The sequence below is a fragment of the Notolepis coatsorum genome (genome assembly GCF_963971535.1).
Source record: "Notolepis coatsorum genome assembly, chromosome: 17".
Classification (NCBI taxonomy): domain Eukaryota; kingdom Metazoa; phylum Chordata; class Actinopteri; order Aulopiformes; family Paralepididae; genus Notolepis; species Notolepis coatsorum.
The window spans coordinates 102,328,471-102,344,289 of NC_140181.1; the positions used below are offsets into that span (position 1 = coordinate 102,328,471).

Here is a 15,819-nt window from a genome sequence, read left to right on the forward strand (position 1 = left end):
AATAATGTACCTATAGTATAATGTACCTATAGTATAATGTACCTATAGTTTAATGTACCTATAGTATAATGTACCTATAGTATAATGTACCTATAGTTTAATGTACCTATAGTATAATGTACCTATAGTATAATGTACCTATAGTTTAATGTGCCTATAGTATAATGTACCTATAGTATAATGTACCTATAGTATAATAATGTACCTATAGTATAATGTACCTATAGTATAATGTACCTATAGTTTAATGTACCTATAGTATAATGTACCTATAGTATAATGTACCTATAGTATAATAATGTACCTATAGTATAATAATGTACCTATAGTATAATGTACCTATAGTATAATGTACCTATAGTTTAATGTACCTATAGTTTAATGTACCTATAGTATAATGTACCTATAGTTTAATGTACCTATAGTTTAATGTACCTATAGTATAATGTACCTATAGTATAATGTACCTATAGTATAATGTACCTATAGTTTAATGTACCTATAGTATAATGTACCTATAGGGGCTGCGACAGCAAAGGCACGGCCCCCCCCTGAGCTTGAGGTTAGCCCTCCGGACTGTCAGGAGCCTCTGATCGGCTGACCTGAGGGACCTGGTGTTGGAATAGGGGGATAGGAGGTCTGAGATGTAGGAGGGGGGGGGGTGACCATTAAGGGCTTTAAAAACAAATAGGAGAACCTTAAAATGTATCCTGTAGCGTACTGGAAGCCAATGAAGCGAGGCAAGGACAGGGGTGATGTGGTCTCTCTCTTACGGGTTCCGGTCAACAGTCTGGCAGCGGCGTTTTGTACCAGCTGTAGGCGGGACAGGGAAGACTGGTTAATGCCTATATAGAGGGAGTTGCAGTAATTATAAAGTATAGGTAAATGAATGTACCTATAGTATAATGTACCTATAGCAGGGGTTCTCAAACTTTTTGCGGGATTTAGGATTCTTTTTGGCGACCTCACACTTAATGTATCGCGTAATTTCAACGTGGAATTAAGGAATGTCAAAATAAAAGCACACGTTGTTTAACTTGATCATGCATATTTATTAGAACATGTTATTACAGCACTATGTTATCAATACACATTTATGAAACAAGGCATATTTAGCCCCCATTTCAAACCCTTTCAGAGGCTCTGGTGCCACTGAGTCAAGGTGGGGCCTGCGTTTCTGTTCACAAATATATTCTAGTTTTAAGTTTGGCTCACAGTGCCTCAAAATGATTTTGGTTTTCATTCATGACATTCATTCTAAACAGTAAACTGTCACCCCCCCCCCCCCCCCCCCCCCCAACACACACACACACACACACTCCCCCAAGACTGCACAGTGCAGCTTTAACGGAACAATCAGCATTATGTATTATTGTTGTGAAGGGCCAGATTAAACCGAATATATATTTATTTATATATATATATTTAATTGTATTTGTATATTCTCTAATATTCCCTGATATCCCTTGTATATTCCTTGTACAATATGCATTGAATATCCATTCTAGCCTACTGAACATCCCATAATAGTCTCCATTCTACTATTGGTCGAGACCTTGGTGCCAGGCTGCCATACCCCCCAGACCCAGTTCAAACGTACCGCTCAACATGTACGAACAAGTCCTAGTTCCGCGTAGGAATCTGGCTACCGCACCACTAATGGGACTATTTGTTCATAGTGCGTATATATACGGCGCTACTAAAGTAGGACTTCCTTTTTCAGTCCAGTTTCTTACCCTCCAATAGAGTGACAGACGTAAAGCCTCCCCGCGACGCCACGTGTGGGAGTAAGGCCAAGTTCGGCCTACCATCGGTATTGAGACATCGTGTATATTAATATTTGAATAGTCATATTTGGCACTATATCGTCGAGTTGGACGTAGTCTATTAAGCTAATAATAGTCTGTTAATATATAGTGCTTCGTGCGGTGAGAATACTACCGTAGTCAGCACCCCATCGTTTCGGGCAGAAAACTGGCTGCTTAACCAGGATGATCGACCCCATGTGAGATTGCACCCGAGGAGCCCCAGAGCCGACGAGCGAGTGGACCTGTATACCGGATTATTCTACCGACGACAGCCCGCCTTCCCAGGCACGGATTATGCTTTGTATACGTTGATTATTCCATGGATAAAGACCCCCGACACTGCCGTGTGTTGGAACCCCCCCCCCCTGGAGAGGACGCAAGGTGAGGAGACGCTCTGCAAGACGAGGTCGCTTCACGTCTCTCCTCCGTGGACCGGAGGACGCCGGCCCACAAAGAGTCCATCTGCTTTCATCTGTGGTCCAAGGATCGCCGGCGCATTGAACGGCACTACAGTGGGTTCACCTGGGATACCCTTGGCCGGATGAGGCAGCCGAACTCTACCCCCCCCCCCCTTCCTACTCCTGTCGGCTTACAAGCGACTGGATTAACCCCCCCTAGTGTATCCAGTCTATAATCATTAAAGTATCATTGCTGTTATTCCTTAAACCATTCCAGGTCGTATATGTACCACCTGCGCCTTCAGAGATTGGACATTCTCTATTGATATACCGACGAATACTCTTGCCATAAAAGTGCATACTAATTCCCATTCATAAATGTGATTGATTTGATTAAGTGCTTGCTCTACACACCATCGCTGTGTAGAAATAAAGACCTATTTCTAATTCGTACATTTGTGTTGGATCCGTTTCATCTACGTGACAGTGTTCATCATAATATATTTATGCCGAGTACTGGGTGGCCGAATATTAAGTACAAAGGTAGTGGTAGTAAGTATCATATCTAGTAATACAGTCAGGGAATTGTACCCCTCAGTTACAATTGGTCCTTCGAGCCGGATGGTAATTAGTGTAATATTAATATAGTGTTATTAATATTGAAATGGCCTATGATGAACACTCCACGAAACGATCCTCCTAACCAACGCCCGCAGCGCGAACGACGGCTCCCTCAGTACTTAGAGGCTTACGCTGTCAGTCAACAACCTAGTCTTCTACTAACAGTAAACACGTTAAAACTAGAAAGTAAAAGTATGTCTAACCCCAACGCCCAGACTACCCCGACCATAGAGGCCCCTACGGGTTCTAATGTAACTGACCAAGTTCACGGTGGGGACCAGTGGGAACCAGACATGACTTCACACCCCGCCAGTACTGAAGAAGTAGTCCCCGATGAGTCCCGGGAGGAATACAACGCTACCGAGACAGAACTCGGCACGGAAGAAGACGGGGAGAGCACCGTGGAGATAGAGCTCCAAGGCTCCGCAAGGAGTACCCCGAGGGAAGGCTCCCCTATACAACCGCCTTCTCCCCTCGAGGCAGAGAGGACCCTACAGCAGGCCTTCCTCATCAGCCTGAACGCCGCTGCTGAACGCGACCGACTGCAGATCCAGCAGCGGAGCGAAGAAGAGCATATACGTCTAGAAATAAGACGCATTCAGAGGCAAGAGAATGTGGCCCGAGACCGAGCAGACAGCCAGCGAGCAGCTGCTGGTGCTCTACGGGACGCAGAGCGCGACAGACAGCAAGCGCAACTAATAGAACAGCTGATCAGACGGACAACACCCTCTCCCTCCGCCAGAGGCTCCAGGAACTCGTCTAGACACACCTCCAGGGCGGCATCCCCTAGCCGAGTAAACAACCCTGAACTTGACCAACAGACGAGGTCTATACCCCCCACAGACCACCTCCCCCCACCGGTCCAAGCGAGACCTAGCAACCGGGAAGGAGCAGCATATCCTGTGGAGAGGCTAAACCAGAGACTACAAGCACTGGATGACCTAACTGAAGACGAAGAGGAAGAGGAGGAGAACCACGCCCGACAACAGCACAGTACTCTACCGGACCAGGAGGTCCGGTACAGCCCAGGCTATACTCCCGCGGAGCTGCGCTACAGACCCCCGACTCTATACACGGGTGAGCACGACGCACGACCCGCACCGAGGAACAGCACCTGGACAAGCGGGCCATGGTACACTGCCGGTACCAGCCCATACCAAGGAGCGGGAGGAGACTCGCCTAGGAGGCCTCTCCCCCAACGCTCGCCGATGTATCCACAGTCAGCGTCATACATTGGCACGCCTATGGTACCCGACTTCACCCAAGAGAACCGGGCCCAGTATACAGAACTCCGCATGTGTCTGGAGACCATGTTGGTGGATGTATTGGATGAACGCCACAAATACGCCATCCTACTGAAGCACTTAAAGGTACCCCGCGCACATAATATAGCGCTCGCCTACGCGACTTCCACCACCCCATACACAGCAGCGCTGGTAGCATTGGACCAGAGGTATGGGCGCATATGGGATTACGTGACCCAGGAGATCCGACACATCGACCGCTTACCCCCAGCAATAGACAATCGAGCACTGGACGACCTGTCCATCAGAGTGCAGTCCCTGGTAGGGATGTTGGGAGCGCAGAGAGAGAAGGGGAGGCATGAACTTTACGCCAACTCAAATGTGGAAAGGATCTTGGAGAAGCTGCCGCCCGCTCGACAGGAGCGTTTTAGGCGGCAGAGAGACCACCGAGACCCGAATGGCCCCGAACCGAACCTCCTCGATCTAGCAGACTTCCTGGCGAGAGAAGTCAGCAGCCTACGGCTAGATACATTCGGACGGAGCACCCCTGGCTCCAGAGAAGGAACCAGACGACTAAATGATGGAAGAAGATCGGTGACTGTGATGCACCAATCGGAGTCAGTACCGAGCAGCAGGAGCCACAGTACCCCCTCCAGAACGGAGAAGTGGAAGATAGTGTGCCCCTACTGTGAGAAAGAACACTGGCTAGCGCAATGTGACTCCTTCCCCAAGCTGAACGCGGAGGAAGCAAGTCAATGGATAAAGTCCAACAAGCGCTGTTTTCGCTGTGCGCGCTCACACATGGCAGCCGAATGCCGCTTAAAGAAAAGGTGCACCAAGTGCGATGGAGCCCATCTGGACATACTTCACGACAGTAACAGACGGCGCCCTTCACCCGCACCATCCAGCAGCAAAGCGAGCGTCATGTACATCGATCCCGCCAGCAGCAGTGGAGCCCGAGTACTCCTAAAAGTAGTGCGTGTGACACTAAGCTACCAGAATAAAGTCCTGGACACTTACGCCGTCCTCGATGACGGGTCAGAGAAGACCCTTCTGCTCGCCTCCGCTGCGGCCCAGCTAGGGCTGCGGGGAAGCGAAACCCAAATGACAATTCGGACAATAAGACGAGATTTGAAGACGATAAAGGGCGAGAATGTCTCATTCTCTATCGCAGCAAGCGGCCAGCCTGAGCGACGGTACCAGATTACAGACGCTTTCACCAGCCAAGAAATAGGACTGTCGCGGTACACATACCCCGTCGCCAAGCTGATGGAGAAATATGTACATCTGCGCAAGTTACCGATCCCGCTCATAGACAATGCTATGCCGACCCTGTTGATAGGCTCCGACCATGCAGACCTCATTGTCCCGATAGACCGGGTTCATACCGGACCCCGAGGCTATCCTGCAGCAGTCGAGACCCGTTTGGGATGGACTCTCCAAGGCCCGCTCGCCAAATCTCTCAACCGAAGTACAGCCACTAGATGTCTCCACTCCCGAGTCACAGAGGGAGAAACCGCACTCCTGCAACACGTAGAGCGGCTATGGACCTTGGAACAAATGCCCTTTAAGAACGGAAAGAAAGACATTCGCTCTAAAGATGACATTTACGCCATTCACCTCCTCGAGACAGGGACCAAGAGAGTCCCGGTCAACGGCGTGTTGAGATACGCCACGCCACTCCTGCGGCGAGAAGGAATGCCTACTTTCCACGCCAAGACAGACGCCACAGAACGGTACCTGCTGAACACGGAGCGGCGCTTAGCCAAGAACCCCGCCCAAGAGAGTGTATACCGCGCTGAGATTGAGAAGCTCATCACAGCGGGACACGTCACAAAGATGGACATTAAAGAGGCTGACCAGACCACTGAATCGTGGTACGTGCCTCACCACAAGGTCCATCACAACGGTAAAGACCGCATAGTATTTAACTGCAGCTACCAGATCGGATCCCAAAATCTGAATAAAGAGTTACTGCCCGGTCCCACACTCGGCCCCTCCCTTCTCGGCGTTCTACTCCGCTTCCGCCAGGAAAAGGTGGCCATCAGCGGGGACATTAAAGGAATGTTCCTGCAGGTGAGATTAGTAGAGGAGGACAAGCCCCTGTTACGGTTCCTATGGAGAGAGAAGCCAGGAGATGAGCACCCAGCCATCTACCAATGGGAAGTCCTCCCCTTCGGAACGACGTGCAGCCCCTGCTGTGCTACATTTGCACTGCAGAAACATGTAGCAGAGGACCCAGCAGCGGACGAAGAGGTCCGACACAGCGTAAAGAACAGCTTCTACGTAGACAACTGTCTACAAAGCCTTTCAACCCAGGAAGAAGCCGAGGCTCTCCTGATTAAACTCCGCGCCTCATTGATCAAAGGCGGCTTTGATCTCAGGCAGTGGGCCAGCAGCGATCCGCAAGTACTGCGCAGCCTCTCCTCCGAGGACAAGGCAGCCAGCAGCGAGACCTGGATGGCTACAATCCCGGGAGAAGCCCAGGAGATGACCCTGGGATTGGTGTGGCGATTCAAAACAGATTCGCTTCACTACAGACACAAGCCCCTGACTACGGAGCAGGGAAGGCCGGCGGCGGCGCCGACCACCAGACGGAGTGTGTACACAACACTCGCCCGACAATATGACCCGCTAGGATGTATTCTACCGTACACCACCAGGGCAAAAATGATTGTACGAGCATTGTGGGACAAGGACCAGGGCTGGGACGACCCCATTCCCGCACACCTTGCATCCACCTGGAGAGAGTGGGAGATGGAGCTCCACTCACTCCCAGGCGTTAATATGCGCCGAAGCTACTTCCCACCCACGGTGAGGCCAGAGACATGTAAAATGGACTTACACGTCTTCAGTGACGCCTCAGAGGTCGCTTACGGATCAGTAGCCTACTTGCGGGCCCAAGAAAAGGGGGGAGAGATCTACACAGCATTTGTCCTCGCCCGCTCGAGAATAGCCCCACGCAAGCAACAATCTATCCCACGTCTAGAGCTCTGCGCAGCCCTAGCCGGAGCGCACCTAGCCACGCTCATCCAACGTGAGCTCACCATACCGGTGTCTAGAACAATCCTGTGGTCAGATTCCACGACAGTACTCGCCTGGATCCAATCGGACTCATGCAAGTACAAAGTCTTCGTGGGAGTCAGAGTCACCGAGATTCAAGACTTAACCGAAGAGTTAACCGGAGAAACAGAGTGGCGCTACGTTGATACAAAACAGAACCCAGCTGACGTCATCACCCGGGGGATGCCCCTGGATGACCTCACCCGTCACAATGCTTACAGTGACGGCCCCGCATTCCTAAGACTCCCGGAAGGACAGTGGCCCATGCCTATCCCGAGGGAAGCAAGTCCAGAGGAGGTGGAAAATAAGAAGTCTGTGTTCTGTGGATTGAGCACCGTAGCCTCCACCGACCCTAACATAGACGATTGCACGTCCATAGAGAGTGCACAACAAAGAACATTCCTGCGGTACCACCCGGAGTGCAAGTCCCCCGCTGATATGTCAGCAGCTAACTACGAGGAAGCAGAATTGCTTCTACTGCAGCGAGCCCAGAGAGACTCGTTCCCCGATGAATTGGCCTGTCTACAGGGAGGAAAGCCCGTCCCATCCGACAGCAGATTAATTCATCTGGCCCCCGAGAGCGACGCTCATACCCTCATCAGAGTGGGTGGTCGCCTACGCAGAGCCCCCAATCTACCGGATGACATTAAATACCCGATCGTATTGAACAGCCGACACAAGGTCACAGAGCTGATTATAAAGAAATACGATGAGGATGTACATCACGCAGGAGCAGAAAGAGTCTTCGCGGAAATCAGACGTCGTTACTGGATCCTACAAGGAAGAGAGGCGGTACGACGCTTCCAGCGAACATGTCTAGACTGCCGCAAGTGGCGCGCGCAGCCTAGCATACCAAGGATGGCTGACCTTCCTCCATGTCGCCTCCGAATCGGTGACAAGCCATTCCACTCAACGGGTATGGACTGCTTTGGCCCGCTGCACATAAAGAAAGGAAGAGGAACCGAGAAGCGGTGGGGTATTGTATTCAAATGCATGACCACCAGAGCGATACACATCGAGCTTCTCCCGACCATGAGCACAGACTCATTCCTTATGGCCTTCCGTAGATTCACATCACGGAAAGGAAGACCGTCTACCCTATTGTCCGATCATGGGACAAACTTCAAAGGCGGCGAAAGAGAGCTGAGAGAGAGCTTCCAAGCTATGGGCCCAGAACTTAAGACCCACCTCGCTCCAGCACAGGTTGATTTCCAATTCAACCCCCCAAACGCACCCCACTTCGGTGGCACTTGGGAACGAGAAGTGCGCTCCATAAAGACAGCCCTGTACGCAGTACTTGGGGCCCAGACTGTGGCGGAAGAAGTCCTAATGACAGTCCTCACGGAGATTGAGGGAGTACTTAACTCGAAGCCCCTCGGATATGTCTCCAGTGATGTGGCGGATATCGACCCAGTTACCCCCAACACACTCCTGATGGGGCGGCTAGATCCCGCGTTACCCCAGACCATGTACCGGCCTGAAGAAGTGAACGGTCGACGAATGTGGAGGTACAGCCAAGTATTAGCCGACAAGTTTTGGAGCAGTTTCCTACTGCACTACCTACCGTCTCTACAGACCCGCCAGAAGTGGGTAAAGGAGAGAGACAATTTGACAGAAGGAACAGTCGTCATGATTATTGATCAATCACTGCCCAGAGCTATGTGGCCGGCCGGCCGCGTAAGCAAAGTGATCACCGGTGCCGACGGCAAGGTCCGAGCAGCTGAAGTGCTTGTCCAGGGTCGCACTTACACCCGTCCCGTGGCGAGGCTCCTAGAACTGCCCCGACTCCCAGACACAATCGATGATGACCATGACCCTATAACCCTATGACTTTGTGAAGTTGACTGACCCCTACAGCAAACCCTTATGTGTAAATAGACAACGCGATTAATCTGTCTCCGCTTAACTGATTAGGTCTGGGACCAATCAGGGGGTGGCTGTTGTGAAGGGCCAGATTAAACCGAATATATATTTATTTATATATATATATTTAATTGTATTTGTATATTCTCTAATATTCCCTGATATCCCTTGTATATTCCTTGTACAATATGCATTGAATATCCATTCTAGCCTACTGAACATCCCATAATAGTCTCCATTCTACTATTGGTCGAGACCTTGGTGCCAGGCTGCCATACCCCCCAGACCCAGTTCAAACGTACCGCTCAACATGTACGAACAAGTCCTAGTTCCGCGTAGGAATCTGGCTACCACACCACTAATGGGACTATTTGTTCATAGTGCGTATATATACGCCGCTACTAAAGTAGGACTTCCTTTTTCAGTCCAGTTTCTTACCCTCCAATAGAGTGACAGACGTAAAGCCTCCCCGCGACGCCACGTGTGGGAGTAAGGCCAAGTTCGGCCTACCATCGGTATTGAGACATTGTGTATATTAATATTTGAATAGTCATATTTGGCACTATATCGTCGAGTTGGACGTAGTCTATTAAGCTAATAATAGTCTGTTAATATATAGTGCTTCGTGCGGTGAGAATACTACCGTAGTCAGCACCCCATCGTTTCGGGCAGAAAACTGGCTGCTTAACCAGGATGATCGACCCCATGTGAGATTGCACCCGAGGAGCCCCAGAGCCGACGAGCGAGTGGACCTGTATACCGGATTATTCTACCGACGACAGCCCGCCTTCCCAGGCACGGATTATGCTTTGTATACGTTGATTATTCCATGGATAAAGACCCCCGACACTGCCGTGTGTTGGAACCCCCCCCCCCTGGAGAGGACGCAAGGTGAGGAGACGCTCTGCAAGACGAGGTCGCTTCACGTCTCTCCTCCGTGGACCGGAGGACGCCGGCCCACAAAGAGTCCATCTGCTTTCATCTGTGGTCCAAGGATCGCCGGCGCATTGAACGGCACTACAGTGGGTTCACCTGGGATACCCTTGGCCGGATGAGGCAGCCGAACTCTACCCCCCCCCCCCTTCCTACTCCTGTCGGCTTACAAGCGACTGGATTAACCCCCCCTAGTGTATCCAGTCTATAATCATTAAAGTATCATTGCTGTTATTCCTTAAACCATTCCAGGTCGTATATGTACCACCTGCGCCTTCAGAGATTGGACATTCTCTATTGATATACCGACGAATACTCTTGCCATAAAAGTGCATACTAATTCCCATTCATAAATGTGATTGATTTGATTAAGTGCTTGCTCTACACACCATCGCTGTGTAGAAATAAAGACCTATTTCTAATTCGTACATTTGTGTTGGATCCGTTTCATCTACGTGACAGTGTTCATCATAATATATTTATGCCGAGTACTGGGTGGCCGAATATTAAGTACAAAGGTAGTGGTAGTAAGTATCATATCTAGTAATACAGTCAGGGAATTGTACCCCTCAGTTACAATTATGTAAACTGAACAAATATATCAGATGATATTTAAAAATTAAAAGTAATGTAAAATTTAAGAGGCAGAAAGCTACAGTAACCTGAGGTGGAGTTTCTATTATCCAGATAAGAGTGGTCAAGGGCGTAGGTTTGATTTGAGCTTTGGTAATATGAATAATTGTGTGTTGCATTCATTTATGAATCCTGTTTTTTAAGGTACAAAGAGCATCAGATGATCCTTGTGACTGTTTCTTTCATTAACCCCCTGTACTGATGCAATTTGGCCTACATGTGCACTTGCTGCATACAAATTGATAGCAAATTGGGTCCAAAGAAAAAAAAGAGAAAATATTGCATATAATAGGATAGCTTGCTGTTCTTCATGCAGCTGTCAACCTACACTTTCGCAACAGATAGAAAGCCTCTGTTTTGCAAGACTGTGCTGTTGTGATTTATAATACTAAAACTACAGTTTTCACTCTGCTATTTCCTTGGTAGGGACATCGTCCCTAGCGTCCCTGTATAAAACTACGCCTTATGGAAGCCTATTGGGAGGCTAGATCCTAATGTGAAACACTGTGATTTACCTTACCTTGCTACCTCTCTATCTTTTTTATGCTCGCTTATGCCTGTATTCTTTACTGCTGTGAAGCACTTTGAACTGCAACTTCTGTATGAAAAGTGCTCTACAAATAAAGTTATTATTATTATATTATGGAGGCACACACATCCAAAACCAAAGAACTAAATGTGAACAAATCATCAAATTTTTATTTATTTTATTTTACCTTTAATTAACCAGGCAAATCAATTAAGAACAAATTCTTATTTACAACGATGGCCTGGCAAGAGACAACGCCTCTTGAAGGGAGGAAGGGGGGCTGGAAAGGAATTCAGGATTAAACATTTCCGACATACAATATATGTTATTATTACAATATAAATATACATACAACAAGCAATATAGCAAAGAAATAAACAAAGAAATGGATTGCACACTGGACATACAAGATAGAGAAAATAGGAATTGGTTAGTGTGGTATGGGGGGAGGGGTTTCATTGATACCTTTTGAATGAAAACACATTTTATTTGGAAAATAAGAAAATGATGCTTCTTTGTTTGCACCACTTGTTTTTCGTATTAAGTTCAGTCGCACTTTTTTTAACAGACCTTTGACTAAATTATTGTACTTAGCCTATATGACAGCAGTTTTGTTTTCGTTGTCATATTGATGTGCCTTTCTCATGGCTACCCATGTATTTCCATGGAATTATTGGAAGTTTATTTGGAAAGTAATACACATTTTAAAAACCATTCATGCATTACATTGTGTAAATGTAATATATTATTACTCTGTTAAAAGGGTACTACATTTGGTGAAGCGCGCATTATGACTTGTTTAGGACTCGAAACTCAATGGTTAGGACTTTGACTTGTCTTGACTTGTGACTTGACTCGGGACATGCCTGTCTTGACTGATCGATCGCTCCATCTACCATAAAAATAGGCTATTTGTCTGACTGGTTAGCGATATGTTCGTTGTAACAACTGTAACAATGACAATAAAGATCTATTCTATTCTATTCTATATCAATAACAAACTCCGCCATTTTCAGACTTAACTTACCTTGTTTTATATAAAATAACATTAACTACCAAGCGTATATATATATATAAAAGAAAACTTTAAGATTCAAGAGGTTTATTCGTCAGTGAAATGAAAGGCGGCCAATCAAGGCGGGCATGGCCACCTTCATTTCACTATGTCTTGTGTATGTGACGAATAAACCTCTTGAATCTTGACGTATTTTTTATAAAGACGCAGGGGTGTAAAGTACTTGAGTAATTGTACTTAGTTACAATACTTAAGTACTGTTTTGGGAGATTTGTACTTTACTCTAGTATTATCAGGTTTGTATACTTGTACTTTTACTCAATTACATTTCAGAAAAAAAGATATGTTTTACTCCTTACATTTAAATGCAGACCTACAAAGTACAAATCTCGCAGGTCCAACCATTTTAATTAATATATTTGTTTCACCGGCCGAACTAACGTTATTAATCCTGCGGCCGCACTTTATTTAAAAACAGCCAATCAAATCCCCATCAATGGAAAATTAACCTGCCCATAACCATGCTGATGGTCCTTGTGCAAGACTAGAAAGCGGGGATCTTTGATTAAACACCTGCTATCAGGAGAATAGACAGTCAGAAAAACTGTTTATTTTAGTACATTTAAAAGTAGAAACTTGCTTTTTTTTTGCCAGATACTCTGACTTTTACTTTAGTGAGAATTTGATACTTAAGTATAATTTGTGGGTACTTTTTACACCCCTGTATATACGCTATACTCCGCTTGGGTGGTTTTATTGGTAGTTTTCTTTCTCACTGGTGAATACAAATGACAAAACATCTTCATCAACAACTAAAATTAGGCTGAGATCCACTAAAACAACTGTAAACACAAAACGAGTTAAAGACAGGGACAGTCTAAGGGCAAAAATGTGGCCGATAGTCATTGAAGATAGTGACTTTAGGGAATAAGCACATTTGTTTACTCTTTATTGTAACATTATAACTGATAAGGCAGACCCTCCCTCATCTGCACCTTCAATTGTATTGCCTATATTTATGTCTTTCTTCTATCCCATACCTGTATCCCCTCCTCCAGGCTGCAACGACTCAGAATTTCCCCAAGGGGATGAATAAAGGAATCTCGTCTTAATTTCAAAGAAAATACAAAAAACAGGAAGACTTCTTGGTCGATTGACGAGTAACAAAAACAATTCATTAGATTAATAATTTACAGGTTTTGAAGCAGTGCCAATTTATTCATTCACATTCCATCTCTTCACAGGGTAGTGCATGTATGTGATGCTCCGAAGGTATTATGCAAAACACTCAAGGTTTAAGACGGAGGGACATGTCTATAAATGGGGTTTGGTCGACCACTCCCATAAGGTTTGGCTCTTGTGCTGGTGAGGTTCCTTCTAGGTGAAGAGGTTGTAGAAACTGTTCACCGTCCCTTCAGGCGTCTCCTCCAAAGCTACGCCCCCGCAGTAAGGCGGCAGGGTGAGGAGAGCGGGGTCCTTAATACCAGTCTCTGTGTTCAAGTTGCTGTGTGAGAGACACATGATATCGTTACCATTGGGGCAGACGATGCAACCAGTTTCTCCTGGACTGAATGTTATTACAGTAGCCCAGCAGATCCTGGAACCAAGTTCCAATCATATTCCTGGTGATTATAATAAAAAAAACTAACCCGATGGAGAGTGCATTTCCTTTATAGAGATAGAGTGTGCTGAGAGGCAAGCATCCCACGCTGACAGACATGGAATAAGTAGCTGAAACACCACGACAAAGAAACAAAAACACATTATTTATCATCACCGATCAGTTTCACTGATTTATCGTCAAGTCTCCCATCAATCCATCAATCAATTTGTCTGTTGGCATCTGAAACCTCCAGACAAAGAATCATAGTCGTCGATTAATTGTATCGCTTCATTTGTTTTTAAAAGCCGTTAACATACAGACACAGTATATTAAAAACTCAAAACTATTTAGAGGATCAACATTATACATCACTCCATCTTTAACTATGAATAAAACACAATATTCAAACGTACTGCCCTTTGATGAATGTTACTCAACCTTAAAACGTGGCCCCTGTGGGGTTTCACCTGAATGACTCAATGTGCCTCGTCTTACCTTTGGCCTCTGGAACGGCCCCCGTCCATATGGAGAGTTTAAGCCCGTCCTCTGCAACGGTTGGACTCCCTAAATAAAATTCGACAAACATATTATTGGCGTCGGAGGGAATCTCCAGAGGATGCAGGTCCGACTGCAGAGATCTCTTCTCACAGGTCTGGTTACTGCCGTCGATCACATAGAAAACACCCTGCCGGGGATAAGAGGACAGATTTTCTGAGCAACACAAATATAATAATTCGATCATACAGCACAAGTACAGTACAACGAAAAGAGCCCAACTAAGAGTGCGAATGTAAAAGTAAAGCACAGAGTAATATACAGGTGATTAAACTGGGTATAATATTTATAAATTCATACTACTGATTAATAGTGCTAATCAGATGTACAGAGTTGTAGCATTAATATGTACAGTGATACAGGTACTGTATAAAGACACTACGGTAGTAAGTCATAGGCTACTGGCCAGCAGCGTAACTAGTAAGAGTATGGTAAGTTGTACAGATATGTAAAAAGGATTATATACATAAGCGTTTTTATTTATATATATTTAAGTGTTACCTCTTTGAAAAACATCAGCACATCCAAACTCAGTGTAGAGTTGTTGAAGTTGTAGCTCTCAATAGATTTGAGCCGGAGCTTCTTGGCCACATCATCGTACGTATAATTACCAGCTGTATTTTTCCCAGTCCTCAAGCTTAACTGATTCATTGAAACACAAGAGGGAATTTGATAAAAGAATTACAAAAAAATAAAGTTTAAGATCAAGACTGTCAATATCTGGTTTGGAATAGGGAAACTCACCACTGACAATATTCCTGTCATACTGGGTGAATCTAAAAGAAAAGATACGTTTTTTTCAAAGCTGAATACCTGAAATAGCTGTAGGTAGCTAAGCTTAATTAATCAACATTGGTATACATACAAGATACAGCAAACTAAGCATTACAAAGTACACAACAGTTGAAACCAAACATCCTTACGGCAAGGCTGGTCGTGGTCTGCAAGGGTGGTGGCACCCATACACAAGATGATGAAGGTGGCGACAGCTGCGTACATCTTTCTTGAGTGGAGATGATCACTATTCAGAGAACACAATTGGAGTTGACAAACAACTCAATAGCAAAGAAAACGAGGCCCCATTTGTCAAGGGGAAGGGGTGAATAACAAAAAGGATGATCGTGTTGTGATAAATGAACCAAAGGAAAAATAAAGCAATGCCCACAAGTTTAGGTGAAATAAAAGAGTGCCTTTTATATATGCAAACAAAAACACAGACTAATATACAATGACAATGGTGGATTGACACAAAACCCAAGAGGAAGGGGGGGGGGGGGGGGGGGGGGGGTATGAAAAAGGAGCTTGAATGATGCCAAAGGAATTAACTGAGTAAAACAAAACAAATTCAGTAAGTAATATCTTATCTACATATACACAAACGTCAAATAAAAACTACTCGAGTACTCACTACCTACACTAACTAAGCAAACATATGTCCAAAACATACAATGAGTGGCATCACTCCTGACCTAGTGTGTCTAGACAATACTAGCCCTACATGTAGCACCAAATGTATTGGGCCCCTTACCTGCTCCAATTCCCAACACAGAACAC

The 15,819-nt window shown here is 46.0% G+C and overlaps 1 protein-coding gene across 1 annotated transcript; it reads right to left on the reverse strand.

Annotated features, from left to right (window-relative positions):
• Positions 1 to 13,484: 13,484 nt before the first annotated feature.
• Positions 13,485 to 15,264, reverse strand: LOC311244187 (ependymin-1-like; the record flags this gene model as incomplete). Its single annotated transcript, XM_084333594.1, has 5 exons — positions 13,485 to 13,611; positions 13,757 to 13,838; positions 14,206 to 14,395; positions 14,767 to 14,907; positions 15,181 to 15,264. The coding sequence occupies 5 exons, from the start codon at positions 15,262 to 15,264 to the stop codon at positions 13,485 to 13,487; spliced, it is 624 nt and encodes a 207-aa protein (XP_084189720.1).
• Positions 15,265 to 15,819: the final 555 nt, after the last annotated feature.